The sequence below is a fragment of the Hydra viridissima genome, unplaced genomic scaffold, assembly GCF_058129835.1.
Source record: "Hydra viridissima isolate aposymbiotic clone 2 unplaced genomic scaffold, HvirCarnegie_v1 scaffold_6, whole genome shotgun sequence".
In the NCBI taxonomy this organism is placed as follows: Eukaryota; Metazoa; Cnidaria; class Hydrozoa; order Anthoathecata; family Hydridae; genus Hydra; species Hydra viridissima.
In genome coordinates this window covers 6,771,763-6,796,708 of record NW_028324305.1, presented here as the reverse complement: position 1 = coordinate 6,796,708, position 24,946 = coordinate 6,771,763, and the positions used below count along the sequence as shown (strand labels likewise).

The 24,946-nt window shown below is 27.0% G+C and overlaps 2 protein-coding genes across 8 annotated transcripts; both read right to left on the bottom strand.

The window, feature by feature from the left end:
- Positions 1 to 2,764: 2,764 nt before the first annotated feature.
- On the bottom strand, positions 2,765 to 16,213 carry LOC145190191 (peroxisomal carnitine O-octanoyltransferase-like). Of its 3 annotated transcripts, XM_090090382.1 has the most exons (17): positions 15,784 to 16,213; positions 15,484 to 15,608; positions 15,233 to 15,408; positions 14,824 to 14,960; positions 14,063 to 14,183; positions 13,576 to 13,669; positions 8,500 to 8,613; positions 8,159 to 8,257; positions 6,597 to 6,680; positions 6,385 to 6,492; positions 5,985 to 6,115; positions 4,670 to 4,793; positions 4,484 to 4,562; positions 4,332 to 4,379; positions 3,827 to 3,872; positions 3,217 to 3,336; positions 2,765 to 3,102 (listed from the first exon to the last, which is right to left on the bottom strand). In XM_090090382.1, the coding sequence occupies exons 1-17, from the start codon at positions 15,872 to 15,874 to the stop codon at positions 2,979 to 2,981; spliced, it is 1,821 nt and encodes a 606-aa protein (XP_089946508.1). In that variant the 5' UTR covers positions 15,875 to 16,213; the 3' UTR covers positions 2,765 to 2,978. The 3 variants fall into 3 exon arrangements, with proteins under 3 accessions (XP_089946508.1, XP_089946509.1, XP_089946510.1); XM_090090383.1 differs by lacking the exons at positions 8,159 to 8,257; positions 8,500 to 8,613 and having other exon boundaries at positions 15,784 to 15,995; XM_090090384.1 differs by lacking the exons at positions 2,765 to 3,102; positions 3,217 to 3,336; positions 3,827 to 3,872; ... (1 more) ...; positions 4,484 to 4,562; positions 4,670 to 4,793 and having other exon boundaries at positions 5,986 to 6,115; positions 6,313 to 6,492; positions 15,784 to 15,996.
- A 366-nt stretch (positions 16,214 to 16,579) lies between these two features.
- Positions 16,580 to 24,374, bottom strand: LOC145189975 (ankyrin repeat and LEM domain-containing protein 2-like). Of its 5 annotated transcripts, none has more exons than XR_016453345.1 (9): positions 24,198 to 24,367; positions 22,898 to 23,804; positions 22,004 to 22,126; positions 21,857 to 21,923; positions 20,699 to 20,835; positions 18,992 to 19,080; positions 18,166 to 18,670; positions 17,856 to 17,987; positions 16,580 to 16,683 (listed from the first exon to the last, which is right to left on the bottom strand). XR_016453345.1 is itself a non-coding variant. In XM_090090377.1 (9 exons), the coding sequence occupies exons 2-9, from the start codon at positions 23,795 to 23,797 to the stop codon at positions 16,596 to 16,598; spliced, it is 2,082 nt and encodes a 693-aa protein (XP_089946503.1). In that variant the 5' UTR covers positions 23,798 to 23,804; positions 24,198 to 24,367; the 3' UTR covers positions 16,580 to 16,595. The 5 variants fall into 5 exon arrangements, 4 of the variants coding, with proteins under 4 accessions (XP_089946503.1, XP_089946504.1, XP_089946505.1 ...); XM_090090377.1 differs by having other exon boundaries at positions 18,125 to 18,670; XM_090090378.1 differs by having other exon boundaries at positions 18,125 to 18,670; positions 24,201 to 24,367.
- Between the last annotated feature and the right edge of the window lie 572 nt (positions 24,375 to 24,946).

Here is a 24,946-nt window from a genome sequence, read left to right as displayed (position 1 = left end):
AAAAGCTAGTGGAAGAAACAAATAGTTACACCAAGAAAAAAATAAAAAATAAAACTCTTTCCAAAGATTCTATATGGCATACATGGCGCGACACAAATAAGGAGGAATTTTGGGCCTTTATTAGTATAATTTTGAATATGGGAGCTATGGTTTTACCAAATGTTCAAGATTATTGGTCTACTAGTACAAATACCAAAATACCATTTTTTTTCTAATGTGTTTCACCAATTATTTAACCATAATTTAGTAATGATTTAACCAATTATTTTGGGTGTTACATTTAAAAACAGTTAATCAGCAACAAACAGAAATCAGAAAACGGATTCAACGGGTCAGTAATTTTATGGAATATATCAATTAAAAATTTACGGAATATTTTGTATCTGGTCAAGATGTGTTGACGAATTGGTGATAAAATTCAAAGGTAAAACTAGTTTTATAACCTACAAGCCGAATAAGCCTACAAAATGGGGTCTGCGCTTATACGTTTTGGCTGACTCAGAAACTGGGTATGTGTACAAAATAGAATTCGATTGCACCTGTATAACAATTTATTGTTATACAGGTGCAATCGAATTCTATTTGGAGAAAAACGAAAAACTATTGTAAACTAATGGAGAAAAACGAAAAACTATTGTCCCAATTGGAGTTCGTCAAGAGATTAGTTAATCAACTTTAAGGTGAGTTCCGTGAAGATCGATCAAGACCTTCCACTTCAGCACCTGAAACAAGCCTGGACAAAAAAAACTGCTCATATTGCGAAAAGGCAAGAAAAGAGATTGTATTGTGCGTTCTAATAGACAGGAAAAAGGACAAAGACGCGAAACTTCGGAATACTGTGATACTTGTCCCGGTATACCGCGAATGGATATGGGCAATCGTTTTGAAAGACATCACACTTTAAGAAATTTTAAGTCTTAAAATTTATGTTTTTTTTTTATGAGTTAAATATGTTTTGTTAAACATATGTTAAAAAATATGTTTAAATAATTAAGAAATAAATGTTCTGTTTTATTGAAAGGCTGGAGTGTAAAGGGTTAAATTATTAACTATTTTGTTTGCTTTAAATTTTTATTCTGTTTCTCTTATTTAATTTTGAAATTATAGTAGCTTTTTTATTCTGTTTCTCTTATTTAATTTTGAAATTATAGTAGCTTTTTTATTCTGTTTCTCTTATTTAATTTTGAAATTATAGTAGCTTTTTTATTCTGTTTCTCTTATTTAATTTTGAAATTATAGTAGCTTTTCATAAGTAGCATGTTTTGTTGTAATTAAACCTCGCTTCTAAAAGAAGACTTCGTGCTTTAAATTTACGACCTCGGGTAGTAGCTACGGGTCCCAGATTGTCTGAAGACCACAGAAGAAACAGACTGGCTTTTGCAGGGAGGCATATGAATTTGGAAATCATGATTGGGGGTAGGTCTTATTTACGGATTAGTCAAGGTTTTGCCATGTATGTTCTAATCGCCGCCCAAGAGTGTACAAAAGATTAAATGAAAGATATTTCGCTTATAACATTCGTAAAACCACTTTATATGGAGGCGGCTCATTGATAGTATGGGACGGAATATCTTTAACTGCTCGCACAGAGCTTTTTATTGTTGATGGTGGACGTCTGATTCCTTCTTATGCAGGATAATGCTAGACCATATAGGGCACATATTTTTACTGAATACTTAAATAATGTTATATTTATAAATAATGTTAATATTCAAGTTTTGGAGTGACCAGCTTGCAGTCCAGATATGAACCCAAAAGAGCATCTCTGGGATATAATGGGACGCCGTGTTAGAAGCCAACATCCATTACCTAACAGCCTAGACGAGCTGCGACAAGGTCTTATTCGCGTGTGGGAAGATATCCCTCAAAAAACGATTAGATCTCAAATTGAAAGTACGCCACGACGCTTTCAGGTTGTAATAACATCAAGAGGGGTAACACTAGTTATTGATAAGTCAAATATTTTTCAATTTAAGCTATATTAGTGTGCATAAGAACAATAATCATTTTACTGTATTTTATTAAACAAACCATATTTTTGGTTATAGTTTTTTTTTTTCACCATCCTCAGAGCCAATTTTATTATTATCATCAAAATAATTGTGTTCATGTGCTCTATTCTTAATATGTTTGTCAAAATATATAACATTGACGACAATTAAAATAAATCGAGTTGTATGTGGTGCGTTAATTTTGCCGTCAAGTGTGTGTGTGTGTGTATATATATATATATATATACATGGCCGCCGAGAGGGGGGGGTGGGGGGGTGGACGGGGAAGATTCCCGGGGTCCCGTGTGTGTACAAACAAATTTTTTAAAATAATTTTCAAAAGATTTAATTTTGACTTTTAAAAGAGTTAGTTAACTTTTATTTTTAATTTTCAATGCCCAAAGCACGCTTCTTTTAGTCCTGGGTATGTAATTGATTATATATATATACTTTTGCGAATTTTCAAAAGTGTTAGTATAAAGAAAACTGGTAAGTTAGTCAAAGAAAACTGGTACGTCAAATTTTTACATATGGGAGAAAGTCAACTACAAACTCTAATAGGCTCACTTCTATCCTCCTTTATAACATATTCTCTAAACAAGCACATGTCTAAGGTCGCACCTTCGAGAGTTTTTTCCCCACGAAAGTTAAGAAGGCACGGTGAATTAATATATAGCGTATACAATCAATAAAAATCACATCTGTGATTTTGTCAAAACAAGGCTCCATTTTTATAAAAATAGTTAACAGTTACAATTAAAGTAATCAAAAAATGATAGATCAGAGTAAAATATATTTTTTATTACAAAAACAAAATGTAAAACTACATAAGCTAAACTTTGCATATAAAACATCCAAAACACTATTTAAGCAAATGTTGTTAAAAAAAAAGCTTTTTAACTATTTTACATGTTTACCTAATAAATGTTTTATAAAACTATATAAAATTAATATACATTCAACACTCTGAATTAAATAAGAGACACGTTATAATTTAGAACAGTCCGATAACAAATCCTTAATATCTTGACAAGAAAACACGATAGCATTATAGAGCTCATCGCAATTGGTTTCTTTAGAATTTTTCCATGCGGTCACAACAATATTAATACTAAAAAAGAAAAAAAAAATTGACACGTGTTACGAAAACTTAACGTTGATGTTCTGGAAATCAAAAGGAATTTTAAAAAGTATTCTAAGAAGCGAAGGTGATTGAAAAACTCACCACTCGTCGTTAATGGTGTAAAAAACACCATATCCATCAAATACCATCGGGGCCATTCCTCCATGACAATTAAAATACCCCGATAAACTGGTTGACAAGATGTAATTACAGTCACCTCCACTAAAAAAAAAAGTTTAACTAAATCAAAAATTGTACTAAAATCGCAGTTTCACGTAAATTTTTCTTTTCTTCCACCATAACGTTAAAAATAATTTTAAACTTAGGACAAGCTTGGTAAATAATATATATTTTTAAATGACTTGAGGAGGGCCGATAAGAATGGACCGCATTTATGCAAGAACCTACATAAATGAATAATCGATTGTTTATTTTTTAATTAGTTGATGGATTCTTTTACAACAATATAAGTTTCAAAAGCTTTTTTCTAAACTTTTCTATAACCGTAAAACTAGGTTCTATAACTGTTTCTACAACAGTAGAATTAGGTCTCTAAAATGGAATCTTCATCTCTTAGAAAACTTCACCTAATTTGTTGAACACCATGCAACACCTATATTTAACTTATAACCTATAATTACTTTAAGTGTTGATCAGGGCGGTTTTAAAGAAATTTTTAATGAAAGATATTGAACTGTAACATAAATCTTACCTAAGTTTCCATGCTTTATCCTTAAACAAGGAAGGTAAAGCCATGCCTAAGAGGAAAAACAACAAATCAAGAGAATCTTTGGAATATTTGGTAATAATAGTAATAATAATAATAATAATAATAATAATAATAATAATAATAATAATAATAATAATAATAATAATAATAATAATAATAATAGTAATAATAATAATAATAATAATAATAATAATAATAACAATAATAATAACAATAACAATAACAATAATAATAATAATAATAATAATAATAATAATAATAATAATAATAATAATAATAATAATAATAATAATAATAATAATAATAATAGTAATGATAATAACAATAACAACAACAATAATAATAATAATAATAATAATAATAATAATAATAATAATAATAATAATAATAATATTAATAATAATAATAATAATAAATACTGATAATAACAATAGTAATAAAATACACAAAACACGATCATTAAAGAACAGCAACTGTTGCCAGTTACCTTCCAGTTCAACAATTTTTCTCATTCCAAAGAAATGACGATCAATGTCTATGAAATAAATATATTTTCTAAACATTTCACTAGTTACATGTGAGCAACCCTTAAGATTTAGAAGATGATTAACTGTTTAAATACCAAAAAAGAAAGTGTACCCTGTCCAGCCATTGCATCTTTTAAGAGAATAGAATAACATTCTGTAACTTTCATCAAAAGTTGTTTCCGGTTTTCTTTCTTAAAAACAAGAAACTATTTACATATTACACTCTTATGTAGTAATATTTACTCATGCATGACAAACACAAATTTAAAAAAAAAATAAATAAATTTCCATTTCTTACAGATATAGAAGGATCCATCATAGACTCAGTAAATGCCTTTGTTTCGTTGGTACATGACCTGATCGTACTTGTTCTTCCATTATAAAACTGTCTTGTACTAGCTGACTCGTAGGTTGCAACACATCTGAAAATTTTTGTTTGAATTAGCTAGTCAATAATTCTATAAACCTATAGCAAGCCAATAATTCTATAAAACAACTACAACAAAGTAGTAAAGCATTTTCTACAAGCTCAATGAAGGTTTTCAACGAAGGGGAAGAACAATTGTTAAAAGAACCTGCATTAGAGCTTCAAAAATGGGTTATGAATCCCAATTAATATTCTTAGTTTAGCATTTTAATTTGTTATGTAACTAGAAAATATTTATAACATTTAAGGTAGGGTGGTCCAAATCCATGGAAAGAAAAGAAACTACAGAAATAGTGGTTGTCATCATTTCTAAAATGTAACCCAAAATTATCACTTTAGAAACCAAAAACCTTATCTATCAGACAGATGTCATCCTTTAAGCCTAAGCAAAAGATTAAGTTTTGAAGAACATGCAGATAACCAAAAAAGAAAGAACCAAACTTTAGCATAAAAAAAATCCAAAAAAAAAAAAAATGAAATGGATTGGCTTACCATACCTCATCATACAAAGTACAACCTCTGTTTTTTTTCAACATTAGTGTCTTTGAGCCATTTAAAAGTCATCATAGTTATAAAATCAACTCTTGGGTAGTTAACAATCCGGGCAAGACTGTGTCTATATTTGAAATTGCAAAACAATTTGGCATGGATTGATTCATTTGATAATAATTTAGCTGGATATCTATATATCCATTTTTATATCCATTTTTATATCCATTTTTATATCCATTTAATCCCAATAAATGACAAGATGGAGATTTTTACTTGAGTCAGTTTACTTTTAAAATATTTACTAACAAATTTTATGGCATAAAAATTTATTCATGTTTATTTATTGATTTCCAAAACCCTTTCATCATCAAAGTCAACCCCAAGCTTCTGATATCATGCAGATTAATCAGTCTTCAGCACACACTTTAAGAGAAATTGTAGAATGCTCAACTTCTGTTTCTAGCATAGATCCATAGATGACACAAGCATCTAACATACACATGTGTTAGTCACTCTAGAAACTGTTCAAAATTTACGTAAAGCTGGAGTTCAGAAAGTATCTGTTGTTAGAGGGAAAATGAGTCATCCAGTGTTTTAAATTCAAATACTTTTGTTACTTTAGTAGGGATTTCTCCTACCTACCAATCCTAATCTACTAACTTTTTATGAAGTCTGTAACTATATGTCTACTAACTTTTTATGCAGTCTGTAGTAACCAAGCTGGATTGCAATTTGCACCAGATGATCAGGATTAATTCTCAATGACTTGCACAATACTTTCCCAAATCCTCTGATTGGTCGATCAATAACTGAGAATGATGCCATCTATATGATTAATTGGCTAGTTTAAATTTTTTTCTTTTTCTCATTCAATATTAACAACAATTCATTTTAATGATTAGATAGCATGCACTACTTTTAATATTTAGATAAGAAAAAAAAAAAAAAAAAAAAACTGAAGAGGTTTCTTACAGGTTTTGAAAAACTAGGAGGAAATCAAAAAAAAAAAAATAATAATTTACAAATTACTGCTAGAAATTTTTTTTAAAAATGATTTTTAGTTGCTTAAACATATAAAAAATGAGTTCTCGCACCAGATTTCTATGCTTCATCTGAGATTCCTGAACAAGTAACAGAATATGATCATCAACAACAAACTGAAGCTCACAAGGTAATACAAGATCAGATCGCACATTACCATCCTAAAATTTAAAAAGAACAAATAATTCCAAATAACTTTTTAAAGATGAATGTGGCAAAAAATTCTAAAGATTTTTTTTTTTTAACACGATGCTTTAACACTTACTTTCCACTGAAACATTTGCTTCAAACATTTTTCATATATTTTCTCATAAGAATTGACCCATACATAACCATCAATAAAAAGATGCTAAAAAATAGAACATTTTTTCTAATATATTTGACAAGATAAAGACTTAGAAATTTTTTCAAGATAAAGACTTACAATTTTTTGCAAGATAAAGACAAGACTTACAAATAGATTACCAACTTGTTTTTAATAATTCTGGAGCTTTGAATTTAAAAGTCATGGCTTGCACTGGTTTTATTGTAACCCTTATTTTGAAAAATTATGGTATTTTTTGATTACTTGAAGTTTAAAAGTATTGAAGGGAGAAAAAGTTTATTTATGGAAACAAAAAACTAACTTTTTACAGAATATTTTACAATTGTATGGGTGGCACCAATAAATTAGAACAAAATGTACCATAAAATAAACTTCAACATAATTTTACAAAAAAAATATTTTATTTATAAATTTAAACATGTAAAACAAACTGTAATTGCATATTGAGAAATGGATAAATTCATTACTCAATGTAACCACCTTTAGTGGTTATGGAAGGTTTGAAACAGGACCTAAACTTGCCACAGGCTTTGATGACTGTGCCCTTGTTCATATGACTTATCAGCTCAACAACAGCTACCTTGACAGCATTAACTGCACTATGTGGGCTTAACCTCACTCCACACAGAGTCAAGTGGATTGCAATTTGGTAGGATAGGGAGCCACAAGTCAGGTGACTAGTAAAGCAGTTCTCTCTTAACCAGGCCTGAATTTTTTTGGCCTTATTAGTGGGTACTGAGTCCTATTGAAACACATAAACCCTTCTGTTTCCCTTGGAGTCCATCCAGGGATTAACAGCTGTTGAAGTTCTTCTCAACAGAAAAGTACCTTATCAAACTGGTAGTTTTGTTTTTGAGGTTGTTTAGCTGTAAGGCAGCTTATACTTGCATGTCTCTTCATAGTATCTGTCAGGAGCCAACCAGCTCTCATGGTAAAGAACTTCATCCTCAAGTCTTTTGACTGTTTTGAAGATGGTTTTGTGGAGTACTTTATTTTGGTCAAGACATGCATGAACTTGCCTTGATTACAAATGACTCATTCTTTTTGTGTTGCAGCAATAGATATGTTTTTCCATAAAGGACTGAATGTCTCAGCAGCATCAAAATCCTTTTTTTAAATGGTAAACTTAACTCTTTTGTAGCTTGAGAAAGTCAATGATCTCAGTATATGTTTAAGCCAAAAAAGTTCTTTTTAACTTACTGGTGTCACCTTGTACTATATTCCTGTACTATGGACTTATTCCTAGTTCAAAACTTTACAGTGTGAATAAAATGATCTCTTACTTCATATACATAGCATATCTAATAAAAGTGATCAGGATGGTTTTTTTCTCTTCTTTATTGAAACCAAGACACATAGTTCAAAATTTCAACTTGATAAAAAAATCAACTTGAATCACAAAATAAGAAATAGGAAATTTAGTTAATCATAGATAAAGTAAAATTTCCAGTTTGAAATAAGCCAAAAACATTTTTGAAAAAAATATTTTTGTACAAGATTACATCATTGTTATTCCCAAAGTGACCAGTAGCAGTTATTATACAAACATTTTTGTCAAACCAACGATTAACACAGTCACCCAAAGCAAAATTTTCAAATGCCTAAAAGAAAAAATTGTTTTCTTTCACTAAAAACTTTATTAAAAAACTAAATACAAATTTGTTAAATTTTTTAATAATACATTTTTTTTTTTTTTTTTTTTCCTTCTAAGATCCAAAAGAAATCATAAAGGATTTATAGAACATTATTAAAAAAAATGATAAAAGAAACTTTTAAAAGTATTTCTATTTTGATAATAAAAAACCAAACACTTAATCAAAATGATTAACAGAATCAAAAAAACCTGCTGAAGTGTATAGGTTTCCACATCATCAAATGCAACTACCCATATGGCTTCATTTATAATAGAAATGTTGGTTTTATTTTGAATATCCAACTCGCACAGACTTGTATAGGCCTATGATTAAATAGCAAAAAAAAAAAGAGTGTTTAAAGAATCCAAGCCAGAAAAATTCCTTAGTATAAAATCCTCTTTAAGAATATAAAGAGGATTTACACTGAGAAATTTTTCTTGTAAAAAACACATTTTAGTATGAAATTTTCTTTAAAAAATAATTTACAGTTTATTTCATTTTTACTTAATTCAGTTAATGTTACAGCAAAGATATTTTTTTTAAAACAGTGGTTACATATATTTCATGTATGTAACAACTGTTTTATATATGTAATAGTGAGTAACACCAGTAATGTATTTATAGCCTGGAATGATAACCCCTTTCTAAGAGGAATTCCTAGTAAATATAGCAAGCTACTTTTACAGGTATATTGATACAATTTAATTTGATTTAGTTATTGTATCAACTTTGTTTTGGACTAAACAAGATTTTCATGAATCTCATTTCTTGCAAAAACAAAAATTGTATTAAGATGGTGGACATGCAAGTAAAAAAATACAGTTGATAAAAATAGCTTATGTCTATTTGGAAGCTGGACAAACCTATCCAAGGATTTGGTGTAAACCAAATAAGAAACAGCTTACTGGTCCTAGCAAAGGGTTTTTAGATGGAATTAATAAGAGAGAAGTCTATGGATTATAAGTGTACAGTTTCAAAAAATACCAGGAAAACCAAACATATACTGCATCTTTCTCTGCCAATAAACCCATATTAGTCTTGGATAATGCTTCCTTAGCTATCAATATTTTTCCTAAAATGAGTTATAGTCTGGTGTAATAACTGATTATTTGACGCAGAAATTTGAGTGTCGAATAGTGTTTTAGGTATATAAATAAGAGCTACTAAATGGTTTAAAGCCTATGGACTGATTGGATTAGGATTTCATGATTGGAATTTCAATTGCAACCATTGTAAAGTGTTTCACACCATACAAACGAACTAGAGAATCTTGTTTTAGTTAAGTCTGAAGTTATTAGGATTTTGTTATTAAGTGCTTTAACTTTCCTATACTTATTTGTAACACCAAAAGGAGTAGCATATATGGTAGCAAACATAGCAATTATAGTAATTTATTTCTAAGTTACTCTATTAGCACAATTTTGATTGTAAATATTTTAACTATTTACTGCAAGCAATATGTAACTTATTCTTGGGAAATTTGACTTAAAAATGAATTTTTAAAATATACAAAATAATATAAAAAATGATACTTGTAGTTGATTTTGCTTCAAAGGATTGATTTTTTAAAAACTGTTTTTGAGCGCCCTAAATTATCAACAATAACTTTTGAAAATATAGAAAAAGTTTATGATTTTTTAACTGTGAACAATAGTATTGGAATGAACATTTTAATAGTTTTTAATCACATATTATCACTTCATTCGTTTATTATTGTCTAAATATATATTCTCTATTTAGATACTAAATAAGTAGCTGATGATACTGAGAAAAAAAAATCTTTTTTTTTAAGAAATGCTTTTTTGAAAAATAACTTAAAAATAAAATTAAGCATTGATAATATGAGCCAACTTTTTTTCAAATGTCTTCTTTTGTGGTGCCATATCTCGATTATAAAATAAGATATTCTCATATAAACAAAGTTTCTAACTAGACTTTCTTTCAAGTAAAATAAGATATTCTCATATAAACAAAGTTTCTAACTAGACTTTCTTTCAAGTAAAATAAGATATTCTCATATAATCTAACTAGACTTTCTTTCAAGTAAAAGATCAACATTTATATAGATAATTATAAGGATATTTAAAATTGCAATCACTTTTTATCATTTTAATAATTTATTGTATAATATTTCTTTTAGTTAAGTTTTTATTTGTGTTAGAAACACAGTTTCCATTTCATGAAGCAAGTTTTGTAAAAAATAATCAGTATTAAATAAATTACTTTCACTTGGTGTCACAAACATGAAAGAACATTTTTGACAATATTGAACTTTCTTTATCAGCAATTTCAAAATCTCTTTAACTGAGTGTGAGAAAACTTTCTTTATCACAATTGATTTCAAAACCTCTTTAACTGAGTGTGAGAAAACTAAATCACTAAAAACACTTGGTAATACACAAGGTTCTAATTTTTTTTAAATAACGCAGACAGCTGTTTAAAAATCACTTGTTCATTTGTAGAGATTTGGTTCTCAAATACTATGTTGATAATTGAGTCAATTGTAAATGCAACAGAGAAATCTGACTATGGGAGACAATTACTGTTAGAGTTAGATTGTTCTATTGAAAGGAACACTAACACATTTTGATAAGCTGATTTGAATTGGATTGCTGTTGGTCTGTCGTTCCAACCTCCTTTACTTCATATTAATGCAAAAAAAATCCTCTACACAGTTCTGATTAAAAAGTAACCCTCATAAAGCTATTCATTTGTAAGCCGAATAATATTAGAAATAGTGACATCTAAACCCCAATGACTGGATAAACCTTTTTGACTGTGAGCACCACAAAAATCCCATCCCTTGATCCAAATTCTCAAATCTTCGAGTTGTTGTATAAACCTATTGGTTTGTTGTGTTAACTTGAAGGTGTTGGTTTATCTGCTTTTGGTTTCTAAGAATTCAGTGTCTCAAACAAAATATCCATGATTTTAATAAAAAAGGCTGTAGACAAAACGTTTTCAGGCAATAGATTGACAGAAGCATATACATTCAAATCAATAGCAACTTGACTACTAAATATTTGTACTATCCTAGCTAAATTGGTTGTTTCCATTTTGTTGATAACCCACAGACCATTAATACAAGAATTCAGTTCACTTGTTTGCCATTAGATTGAATTCCAATGACCTTGTCACTGTTTTTGTCAAAATCAAGATGTTGCTTTAAAGACATTTCATCAAAACAAGGCTAGAGTTCCATTCTAATTTTGTCATGGTGTCTACTCTCATTTTTAGTAAAGCCATAACCTTATTGGAAAATCCAGGCTCTAGGCTCCCAAAAGATTTTTCAAGAAACATTAAAATCGTACTTCAAAGAGGTAATGAAAAAAACTCTTCTAAACATTTTGTAAGCTTGTGGATTGCAATTCATAATCCTTAAAGCTGAAGGTTTATCTTTAACAGTCCAACATTCTTTCCTCGCTTGTTTACAAAATTGATGGCTGAACAAAAGGATGGCATATTTAATATTATTATAAATATATCTATAAAATTACTTTACATAATTACCTTATATATATATATATATATATATATATATATATATATATATATATATATATATATATATATATATATATATATATATACATATATTATATATATATACATATATATAAAATCCCCGCCCTCACAATATATATATATATACATATTGTGAGGGCGGGGATTTTGTTTAAATTTACATTCTTATTTATTTTTATGTTAAAGATGTGATGATTAAATAAATGTGACTGTGGTGGTTGGTTCTATGTAAGTGTAATATAATGGTAGCGCAAATATAGAGTGATAGAATGTAAGGTAGGACTATCAGTGTGTAACGCAGATGTGGTAAAAGCGCAATAGGAGCATCAGACTTTTTAATAACAATTTTTTTTTAACGCATAAAGCAATAATAAAAATATTAATGATAATAATATTGCCTTACTTAAAATGAAAACAAAAATAAAAATACTTTCGACTGATTTTTCTTCTCTTACTTATTTTTCTTAATAATTATTCTCAATTATTTCTCATAAATATATATATTCTCTTAATATTAACTCATACAAGTAACAATACATTAATACTTATAATAACGCAAATTGAAAGTTACTCATACATTTCCTTACCAAATCCTTCTCATAAGTTCCTCTTTAACTTGTTCATAAATTCTTTTCATTAAATTTTCTTTAAATCTTCAAAATCCTTTTCTCATAAAATCCTCTTTTAAAATCTCTTAAAAGTCTTTTAAATTCTTTTCTCATATAATCTCTTATAATCTCTTAAAATCTCTTAAAAATTTTTCTTTCTCTTTTAAAATCCTTTTTTAAAATCTTTCATAACTCTTTCTTAATACATCTTCAGAAACTCTCTTTAAAACACTTCATCAACATCTTCCCGAAAACATCTCTCCAAAGAGAGGGCTCCAAAAATCTCCCAAAAAAAATCTCAAAAGATTTTCTCAACCATTCCTTTTCTATCTGTCTGCAGGTGTTATTTTCAATTCTTGTCCAGACAATAGATTTCTTTTTTTCTTCAAGTTAGTTCAGTACTTTAGTTTCAACTGCTGAGTCATGGTATTCTTTAAAACAAGTTTTACTAGTTTTCTTTTTATAAGTCTTTATATCAGAGTGGCTACAGAACTTTCTAGAACTTTACTAATTAAAATCATATGATTTTGTTTCAAGTCGAGTTTGCGAAAACATTTTTAATCATTTATGGTGTGACTTATTCACTTTTTCATGTTATTACACCTGGTGTTTTTGGTTGACTTGCTCTTTTCTTCGTTCGAATGTTGCGTGTTTGAGTTGGGAAAAACTTATAAGATTATGTTTAAATTTTCCTCATCTTCCCTCCTCAGAATATATGTATATATATACATATATATATATATATATATATATATATATATATATATATATATATATATATATATATATATATGTATATATATATATGTATATATATGTATATATACATACATACATACATACATACATACATACATACATACATACATACATACATACATACATACATACATACATACATACATACATACATACATACATACATACATACATACATACATACATACATACATATATATATATATATATATATATATATATATATATATATATATATATATATATATATATAAAGTAAACAACAGTGCTTCATAAAATATTATGTTTAGAATATGGTCCTGCAAGACATCCCATAATCCAATGTATAGACAATTACACATAAATATATGGGTTTTTAGCCGAGTTGGCAGGCATTGATACTGACTATGTTACCTTAAACCAAGTATCACGATCAGCAGATGTTAAAGAACCTATGGATGAACCTTCACCAGATTTTTTGCACATGTCAGCAATCAATAGAAGTTGACTAAAATATTTTTTAAAAACATTGACTAGCACCAAAATAATTTCAATAACTTAAAACAAAAATTAGTCAAACATCTTTTTTTTACCAATGGTTTTTCAATGTTGACAGGAAATTTAGACTTATAAGATTAGAAACAAGAGAAACAATATAAAAAATATATGTAAAACATCACACTATAATTATAAAATCAAATGAAATGAGAATTTTCAGTTATGGCAAATAAGCTATAAATGATATTTTTTGCATTTACAATAATTCCAAATACCAACACACAGTTCTTTCAAAAATATCTTATTTTAGGTAACCAAATATGTAACTTCTTTAGAACCAAAAAAAAAATATGCATAAACTTTTTCTACATTTAATGATAATAATAACAAAAAAAAAGCATACTAGTGTATTTCAGCTGGTTCATATGGATTTTTGTTCTCATCGAGCACTTGCAACTTAAATATTCTTCCTTTCATCAAAACAATAAAATGTCGAATTTCGCAAACTACTTCACAAGAACCATCTTTATAATAAAAAAAAATTAAATAGAAAACTAATTCCTTTCTTAATGTATTTATTGCTAAGGATAGTGCTAAAATGTTTTGTAATTTAACTTCAAATTTTACGATCAGAATAACATTTCAGAAAAAATATTTTAAGTAAAATTATAAATTAAATTTAAAAATTAAATAAGTTAAATTAAAAAATTAAATAAATTAAATTTAAAAACTCATTGATTTCTAAATTACTCCAACTTGAACTTAACTTAAGTAGATCATTAAACATGTTATAATATGAAAAGTTTACACTTTTAATTTTCTTACTCTTTGAATTTATGAGTTACTCTATTCCATAAAGCTAAAGAATAATGAATATGTGAAACCTGGTATGAAGTGTATGAAACCTGGTATGAATTTTTTGAATGTTGACAAAAAAATACAAATATTTACTCGTGTACAGCATTAAAGTAATTTTGCATGATCAAGAGAAATTTCTAAGAAAGATTTTCTAATCAGTGGAGGCTTTAAATAATTTGATACCAAATCCACAGCTGCTCTATAAACTTCCTTTAAACACAAATTTAAATAGAAGACAGCAGCCAAAAATTTATGGTTAAAAGTTTAATGCTGATTGCATTATAATTTTAAAAATTTAAAAACAACCTTGCTTTGGAATGACATGAACATGGCATACTGGAATATCTTTCTTTTCACCAGGTATTCGTCCAACACAATACTTGTAATACTGAAGCATACAAGCATAATTATTATTTCCAAATTTGTCAACAGGTAGCAATTGTCTTAAAATAAAATCATATAAAGGACTTGAAAAAAGAGTCTTTGTCAAGTATTATTTCATATAAATCTCATTAATAAAACTATTAGCAAACACAGACTTAATGATTTCTCATCAACCAAATTATTTGCAAACACAGAGTTATTTTAATTGAAAATTAACCAAATTTTTCAGATGAAACATAATTTTAACTTTAAGAATGAGAACTTCTCATCATTTCTAAAAATTTGTGAAAAATTTTTTTATGTTAGCAAAATAACTTTCAAATCCAAACACCTTATTCTTTCCACATGATCAACAGCTGCAAAATGAATCCACAAAGCTCCTCTTTCCAGTTGGCTGCCTAATTTTGGCTGATCCCACTTTTGAGATTCCAAAGTGCCAGCTATATTACTGCAAAAAGGGAGTGGGCCACGATAATCTAGGTAAGAATTATCCCACCAAAATTGAAGCTAATAACAAACAAAAAAGTTTTAAAAATATATCACTTCATAATATCTTAAAAGGTTAGCATATAATCAAATTACCCAGTTTCTATTTGATTTTGACTTTTGAAAGAGCTTATGGTGTAGTATTTTTCCAACACCATTTTGAAACCTTTCTACTTCTGATTTAGTGTAAGAATATTCTTCATCATTGAGGAAAGGTTGAACTGTACAGTGCAACAAAACACATAAAAACAGACAAAAAAAAAAAAAATTAAACAAATAACAAAAATGCCTAAACCAAGTAGAAAAAAATTTTTCAAAAAGGAACGCAGAAATAAAAATGCAAAAAGACAAAAAGATAAAAAAAAGCTGTACTTTATAGCACAATAAACAGCTCACCTGATTTTAAATATTTTTCACATGTATTGTTTAAAGAAGGAAGAGGGAGTGAAGGAAGGCAATGCTGACATGAGAGAGTTTTGATGTTCATTTTGCTGCAAATTAATTATTTGTTCCAAGGTAAATCAGATGCAATAATCAAATAGCAGGTTATTTGTACATTACATAAAAAAAACAAAACAAATGTAATCACTTACAAAAAGAAATGAGAGGAAATGCAGACTGTTAAACTGCAAATATTACTAACAACATGTAAATATTGTTAACAACTTGTAAATATTGACATAACATATAAATAGTCTTAATGGCTGCTTTACAATAATTATCATAAAAATATTAGGAAAAAAAAGTCATGCATGAAACACATGTCCAGTTTTAAACTCTCGTGTAAAATAATAAACAAAAATTCAATTTGCACAATACAGAGAATAAGATTTATAAAACAACAGATGAAAGATGATGAAAAAAACTTGTAGTAGTATTAAAATTTGTAAAATCAAATTAAATGTTTAATTAGAAGAATTCAAACTACATGTTTAAATAGCAGAATGAAAAAAAATAGCAGAACAAAAAAAAAAAAAATTTGTTTAGCAACACAAATATAAGCATTGTCATTGTCATTTTTCAACAACAAAAAAAAAATTATTATTCAATAAAAAGTTAAAACCTTGCTAAAAACAAATACAAAATATAAAAATAAATAACCATTAAGGTTTAAACTTAATTTGGAAAAATGATTAAAACTTGATGATTTCCATTTTGGCGCAATATAAGAGGATATGCAAAACAAAAAAAATCAACACAAAGGAAATTCAATAATCATTTACATCATGCTCAACATTACTTAAAGTTGTTCGTTTTTTAGATTTATGGTATCGTGGAGAACCAGGACTTGGCCAGCTGAAAACATATAGTATTTATTTATTAACAAAAAGGTAATAATAATAATTCAAAGATTTAAACAAATAATTCTCACCACTTTGTAAGGAAATTATTTATTTGTGGATACATTTAAGGCTAATATTATGAATTAGGTAAATATTAACATGGAACTAAAAGAGAATATGTGAGAAATAGCCTAGATAAAAGCTTCAAGTTAGAATGATATATAAAACTAAAGCACTCAGCTTTATTGCTAATCAATTATTTAAACAAAAATTGTTTTGTTATATAGATATAAGAAGATTTGAAACTTTTAAACTCAGTTTCTTTAATCTAAATTTCCTATCCAGTTTAGAAATTCGCTTAAAAACTAGGGAGTATTACTGGATTTTTAAAAGATAAGACAAAAAATAAGAGGGTCTGGACCTAAGGATTCATGACCTTTGGAAAATAAAAAAATCCATACCTTAAAAAAAAAATCCAAATTTTACTTTACAGAAATTAAACAGATCAAATCTCAAATCTTTAAAAAAAAATCATTAAAAAAAAAATTAATGAAACTGGGATCCATATAAAAAAATAAAAAGTCCCAGCCTGAGCTAAAAACAGTTCTTTTTTTCTTTTCTTTTTTACACTGTTTAAACCTATATAAAAATTTGAAAATTTTATTTTTCTGAGGTAAACATTTCTTCATAAAAACTGTGAAAATTTGTGTAAAAAAATGAAACAATCTTTAGGAAAGTTTTTGACTATTAATGTAATAAATCTTTTAAGATAGTGATTGTGAAATAAGTATCACTAATCACTATTCAAACCCTGACACATGAATGAATACATGTTTTGGCATATAAGTATTTATGTGGTATAAGGTTTAGGTATGCAAAAGAAATGCTTTAAACCCAGTATGATTAACATGTTAAAGTTGTATTGTACTTAAGACATTCTATTAAAAACAACATAATTTGATGCATATTGATTTATTTGAATTACTTTCATATGAATTTTGTTACTTGAAGTTATTTTTTTTTTATTGATGCTTTGTTACATTCAGTTTTGTTCACAGTGCAATTAAATCATAATTTGTTTAAAGCATTTTATTTGAATGCTTCTTTAATGTTATGAAGAAATTTACTTTTACTACTCTGCTAATAAAATAGATAATTAAATTATGAAACAACTTTCTTATTCACCTCATCTTAGAACTTTCAGAGTAAGACTCTATATAAGATTTCCAACGCCAAATGTTAGGAAATTGGAGTGGTTCTAATACCACATCTTTTATTGCACGTAATACATCTAAATCTGATTTTGTGGGTATATCACTAGCACAAAAAAAAGAATGATTAACTTTATTTCATTGAAATCACAAGCACATTTTTTAAATGATGAAATTTCTTTAAACAAATAATAAAAGTTCAAAAAAAAAATAGTTAAAAAAATGTTTATAAAATATACAAACCCATCTATAAAAATTAACTTCCGCACTATATTTACACCTGCCTTTTGCACAGTGTTTTTGCTTGAAAGGTGGAATGGTTCTTGTACTAAGGAAGATAGTTTATCTTGGTTCATCAGATGTCCATTCTGTGATATATGAACATTTGTTTCTTTATTCCTTATATTACAAGTTTTAAAAAAAACACTTAATTCCTTAAAGTCTAAATCAACAGAGCAATCATTATGTTCTAAAGAATCATCATGGTAGTTAATGTCATTTTCAAAGTGTGTAATATTGTCAGGAGAATAAACAGTCTCATCACCGAATGAAAGTTTGCGCTTTATATCATCTTTGGGATTTTTTTCATTTTGTTGAGAAGAATCTTCTGAGGTCATAAATGATTCTTTTGGTAACTTGTTATCATCGTCAAGGTTTTGAGATTGTTCTGACTTTTTTTTTAAGTAATCTTCTAACTTTTGAAGACCTTGTTTTGTACTGAGATTATAGAAACCATTAAGAAACAACCAATACTCTGCAAAAGGTACTTTTTCTTTATCTGAAATCTCTCTACAAAAAACAAATCAACAAATCAAATGAGAGCCAAAAGACTTTAAGTAATAATTAATTAATCAATTAATTTACTAATAATACTTTGAATCTTGTTGGTTTTGTTACAAACTTATCCCAAAAACAAAAAAACGTGAGCTAATGGAGTTCTTTCAAATATTTTCAAATAACTTCAAAAATCCATATATTAAGAACCATTAGGAGTGTTTTTTTTAAAAATGGGCCTTGGACTAAGTACTAGAATTTCAAATTCACTTGTTTTTATAAAAATCTATTTATGACTTGAAGATCTTAATTAAAACTTAGCAATATGTGTTTAACCTGCCAAGTCTTTCTAAGCCTTTATCAATATCCGATAAAGCAACAGGCGATTTTCTTTGAGTTTTCCAAATTGAGTAAATTTGAGCAGCCTGAAATTTAAAAATTAAGGAAGTTAGAACAAAGACTGGTGAATAGTGCAGCAAAGACTAGTGAATAGTGCAAAAGAAACTGGTGAATAGTGCAAAACAGAAAGATGAATAGTGCAAAACAGAAAAATGAATAGTGCAAAACAGAAAAATATTTCTAAAAATAATTGTAGTAAAAACACATTTTTGCTGATGTTTTTTTAATTCCTTTGGTTAAAAAAACAAATCATTACAGCTGCTTTAAATATTTAACTTTTTTAGGAAATCGTGAAGGTTAAAGAACTTTTTTTTACAACACTTTTTTACATTTTGAAAATAAGGTTTGTACAGAATAAAAAAAACCCTGATTTGTTGTTATCTAACCATTAACAATTAAAGCAAGTTTGTTTTTTTAGCATTTTATTAAAATAAAAAAGATTATATTAAAATATAAAATTTTGTATTTTTAAACAAAAAAAAAAAAAATAAAAAAATAACAGTAAAGAAAATGGGGAAAAAAGAAAAACTAAAAATTTTAAAGGGAAACTTTCCCTGACTTTCAATAAAAATCAGTAACTTTCAAATTTTACCAACCTTTAACAAACCTGTTTTATAAATACCAACACTAAAAATACGCAGCTTTATCAAGTTTGTATAAAAAAAAATAATAACAAAAAAAAACAAAACACAGTTTTCATTTAATCAAGCTAAAATTATTATGTAATGCTTTCTTTAGTGATTTTAGAATGATAGCAATTTGATTCAAGAATAGGAAGCTTTATTAATTACTCAAGATGTTCACTGAACAAACAAAATTTAAGTTGGCAATTTTAAATACCTCTCACTTGTATAAAAGAAAATACATTTTGTTTGATATTTATTAATTACTCATTTTTCTAACCAAAAAAAACTACATAATCTCATTTTTAATTGCAATTTCTGTAAATGTGTAATGCAAAAGAATCTACATTTGAAAAGTAGGTTTGCCTGAACCTTATTGAAGTTTAGAGAATGATTTATTTTAGAGTCTAATGAAAGCCATCTCGTAAAAAACATATATATAGCTCTTTCATTTAACAATTGTTTGAAGGATGTAAGCCAAGACTGTGTCAGTGGAAACCTTATTGGTATTTTTTAATCAATTGTTTATTTTTATTTATTTCTGATGGATTTGTAAAATTTGCCAGCTTAATTTATCTTTCAACACCTGATTTTTGGAGAATAGCAGTTTGAGCAAACAATTTGAGCAAAGACAGTTTAAATTGGTTAGTGGATCAGTTAGTGTAAGATTACTTCTAAACAAGCAACTAATTTTTTTAAAAAATTTTTATTTAAAAACCACCAAGTAATATAGCATTAAAATAAAACTATACAAAAACTCACAACTCCGTGATAAAAATTTTTCCAAGAATTTAGGTTTTTTTCTTAAATTTATTGCTTAATAATTGCTTAAAATATTGCTTAATAATTGCTTAAAAACCTCCTTCTTTCTCTTTAAAACTTTTGTGAAGCATAAAATTAGAAATCTTAGAACTTCTCAAGCAGAAAAGTAAGTTTTACTACAAAATGCCACTAACAACTTTGCTATAAAAATTAGTTTAAAAGAAAATTATAACAAACATGTTAATAAAACAAAACAAACCTTTGCTGGAGTAACAGGCCCAACAAAGGCTTTTATTTTTTCAGCTGAAGGTTGTAGACCATCTGGTGACAAAGTAATTATTGGCTGACCAACTTGAGGATAAAAATCATTTTTGTACAGTGGTATGAAAGCTTTCTCTAAAAATAAAAAAACAATTTTAATAAAACTTTAAAAATACTTCTGCTTTCTTAAGTTTTAATTAACATTTGCTGTTATTAATAAAGAACAAAAAAAAATGGAGCAATTTTCTCTAATTTTGAAAAATACAAAAAAGAAATTAAAGAATCTCAAAATTCTCTTTAAACTTGATTGTAAAAAATTACTAGAATATGTCATTTAATCGACTTTTATGAAGAAATGTCAGACTTAAGCATTATAGTTGTACATGTGGTACAGTTATAAGTATATTATAGTTATAACATTTCAGTAACAGACTCTATTTTGGACTTGACTAGAAAAAAAATTAAGTTTTTAAAATTTATTGCATTCTTATTGCTAAAACTAAGAGAAGAACTGTCATAATAAAATAGGTTTAAAGTCTGTTATGAATCCTTTTATGTTATAAGAAACAATATCTTGCATAAAAATTAAAAAAAAAAAAAACATTACTATAAGATATTTTAAGAGATAAAGGAGAGAGGTTAGATGTCACCCATTTAAAAAGTCATTGGTTCTGTTTACATGAAAAAAATAGACTACTATAAATTCTTAATGTTAAAATTTAACATATTTGAACTGTATACTATGTGATAAAGTTTGTTATTGATTACTGATCTATAATTCTTCCTTTATCAGTTCCAGTTATTACTATTAACTTGGCTAACTTCTATTATTATTTTGATTTGTTGAAGTTTGTTGATATTTGTGTTCAATTTAAATGTGCCCTCTTTTTGTTACCTTTTATGAAATAAATTGTAATACTTTATTATAATTATGACTTTCTGAAACTATTAAATATATAAAAATAACTAACTTTTATATGCAAACATGCAGTGTAAAAAAGGCAATTCAAAAACCTTTTGTTATAAAGCTAAAATGTTAAAGTATAAGTTCATGTAAAATTTCTTTAAAAAATTATTTTTAAAGAAATTTTAAGTACCTACATGAAATTATACTTCATAAATACATCTGACCATCTCTCATAAGAATATAAAATACCCTTAAACAACTCTTCAATTTCCTGGCAAACAACCTTCATCCCTTTTTTTACTCGCTGGCCTATGACCTAAAATAAAATATGATTAAGAACATCATGAGTTTTTATGACACTAATGAAATTGAAAGACTAAAGGACAATATAATCACCTGAGATGCAGTAAGACCATCTTTGTTTAATGACTTTAAATCAATTTCTTTACATGTGAGGAGAAATCTTACAACTTCCAAATAACAAAATTTGCATGAAGTATGCAAGATTGTATCACATGACTGGAAACATGATAAAATAAATACATTAAGTTAACATTTAGCAAACCTTCACTTTGTTGCCAATAAAAAAATATGTCGTATTGTAAATAATTATAATAAAAAATAATACACAATAATAAGGATAAAGAAAAAGCAAGACTGTAATTTATAAATGTTAATGATTCAAAATCTTAAAAATAATTTAAGTTTTAAATAATTATATAATTTAAACAAGATGCCAAGATGAGAACAACATCTTACAGCCATTGTGATTAACTGTTGGTTGGATTGGAAACTTTGATTAGTGATGATTACTTTTAATGTTTTCCAACTTAAAATCAAAAAAGATTTTATGCTTATATGTTACTAAATCTTATAGAAAAAAATCTGACACTTTGAAATATGTTTCAAAGTAAACAAAATTGGGGCTAGGGGGCCATGTTTTGCCTATAAATCTCACACATACACACAAAAATGTGTGAGTATAGTTATGTCAAGATGTCATTGAGACCTTATCCATTGTGCAGCAGAAATACTAGCAATAATGTAACATTCTGAGAGATCAGTCATTAATATTTAATGTCAGGATGTTTGTTACAGAAACAAGTTTAAATTGATTTATAAAAGATTTAAAATACTTAATTTAAAAAACTTATGCCTGTATCTTAAGAATATTTTATGATACTTTTAACAAATAAAAAAAGAAGTTTATTTAAATACTTTAATATTTAAAATAGTTTTTCACAAACTGTTTCTAAATTTGTATGAAGTAATAAAAACTTAGATTCTTACTGTTTTATCTGGAGTGTTAAGAAATAAATCCACTAAATGCCTTTCCCTAAAATCTAAATCATCATGAACAGCATCTGTATATACCAGCTTAAGAAATTGGTGTGAATGTAAAAGCTCAATAAAATATTTACACAAATGAGGCTTATTAGCACGCACAGCAATATGCATCGCATTATGACGACAACCTTCATGCAGAATAACAGGCATGTCTAAAGATGTTATCAAATATCTTGGATTAGATAAACATTTCTGAATTTCAATAAAATTGTCTTCTTCAATGAATGTTTTAAACTTTAGAAGTTCATGAAATGTTGGTGATTTAAATATCACTTTGTTACTACCATTACTATTAGCAGCAGTTAAAGAGACAAGGGAAACAATTTTATCTATATAACCTTTGTCTGGTTTTGATATAGAGAAGCTTTCAGCCTCTTCAAGAGTTTTAAATAGTTTAAACCTGGAGCCACGATTTTCTTTCATAAAAGCTAATGCATCTTTTTGTGTGGAATAAACACTTGGTACTTTTATGTCATTGTCATGTTTTGGAGAAAATGGTGTCCAGACTGCATAAAAGTTTTGTGGATTATTTGCTTCAATACAATTATTAGTAATTTTTTCATCTATTTTTTCTGAAACAGTATTATTACATTCTATATTAACCTCAGTATCATCCTTTCCATTAACTATATCATTACATTGAGATGAGCTCTCAATAATATTATCACCAGTATTTGTATCAACTGAGGTGCTCTCTTGAGTTTTCAGCAAATGGTCTTTTAATCGATTTTCATAAATTTTTCTGGTTGAAGAAGTGATTGGGCCAACATTTAGGTTTAGTGACTTTAGAGCCCTTGAAAGCTCATCAGTACTGAGAGAATGTAATGGTTTGTGATTAAACATTTTTTATCTAAAGAAATTCCAATAGCATTTATAGTTGACAGAGTAAAAAACATATCAAAGCATATCAAACAGTCAAAAAGCTAATGTATTCCAGCACAGGAAGTGTAAATAAAACAAAGCACATATACACCTCTGTTTTGAAACATTCGTACTTTAAATTTAAAAATAACAAAATATAATTAAAAATGTAATAATATACTAGCAGTTTTAACATGATTAAATCTGCCCTTATACATAATTGTAGTTTATTTTAAATAGTTCTTTAACTCAGATTTATTTAAAAAATAAATAATAAATATAATAATTACAATAATAATTAGGTTGATGTTTCTAACCAGTATAAATTTTTATCTTAAGTGCAGAATAAATGCAATAAAAGGAGTAAATAAAAAGTACATACTACCATATATTGCCTTGATCTCAAAATGGATGACAAAAAAAACTCATCAACAGAATTAACAATTTTTGATTTTGACAACATTGCCAGTAGCAATGAAAACAATAAATACACCATTGGAGTTTTCTTCCAGACTTGTTAAATCTGTTAACCACATACATTTAATCTTAATAAAAAAAAAATTAGAATTACATAGAATATAGAATAATATAGAAGCTTCTACAAAATACTGTCAACTATTTTCTCACTTTTATTCTTATATGATATGAAATGAAGTGAGGTAATAAAAATTTTTAGTATTCACATTATACAAAAATAACAAATTATGGCTATAAATGAACTCTTAATAAGCGGCAACATCCTATGCATTCATTATAGAAATATTATAACTTAAAATAATTAATTTTCGGTAAAATGTAAATGAGTAAAATAAGGCATTATTCGAAGTTGTAACAGATTTTTATAAGTATATTCGGCAGAAATTCATTTTACAACTTGCTATTATGTTCCGTGGGGTCCGTATAATTTATACTTTAATATTTTATTATAAATTATATATAATTACTTTTTAAATTATAAATAATTACTTTTTTGTTAAATCTAAGGGAACATATCTGTTAATGGCTATGTTTTGTTTTTACTTAGATTTGTATCATAATTTAAAATTTTCTTTTGGACATAAATCTATACTTTTTTTTTATTCAATCCATTTTTTTCAAAAAACTTCCTGATAATGGTTTTGAAATTGTTTA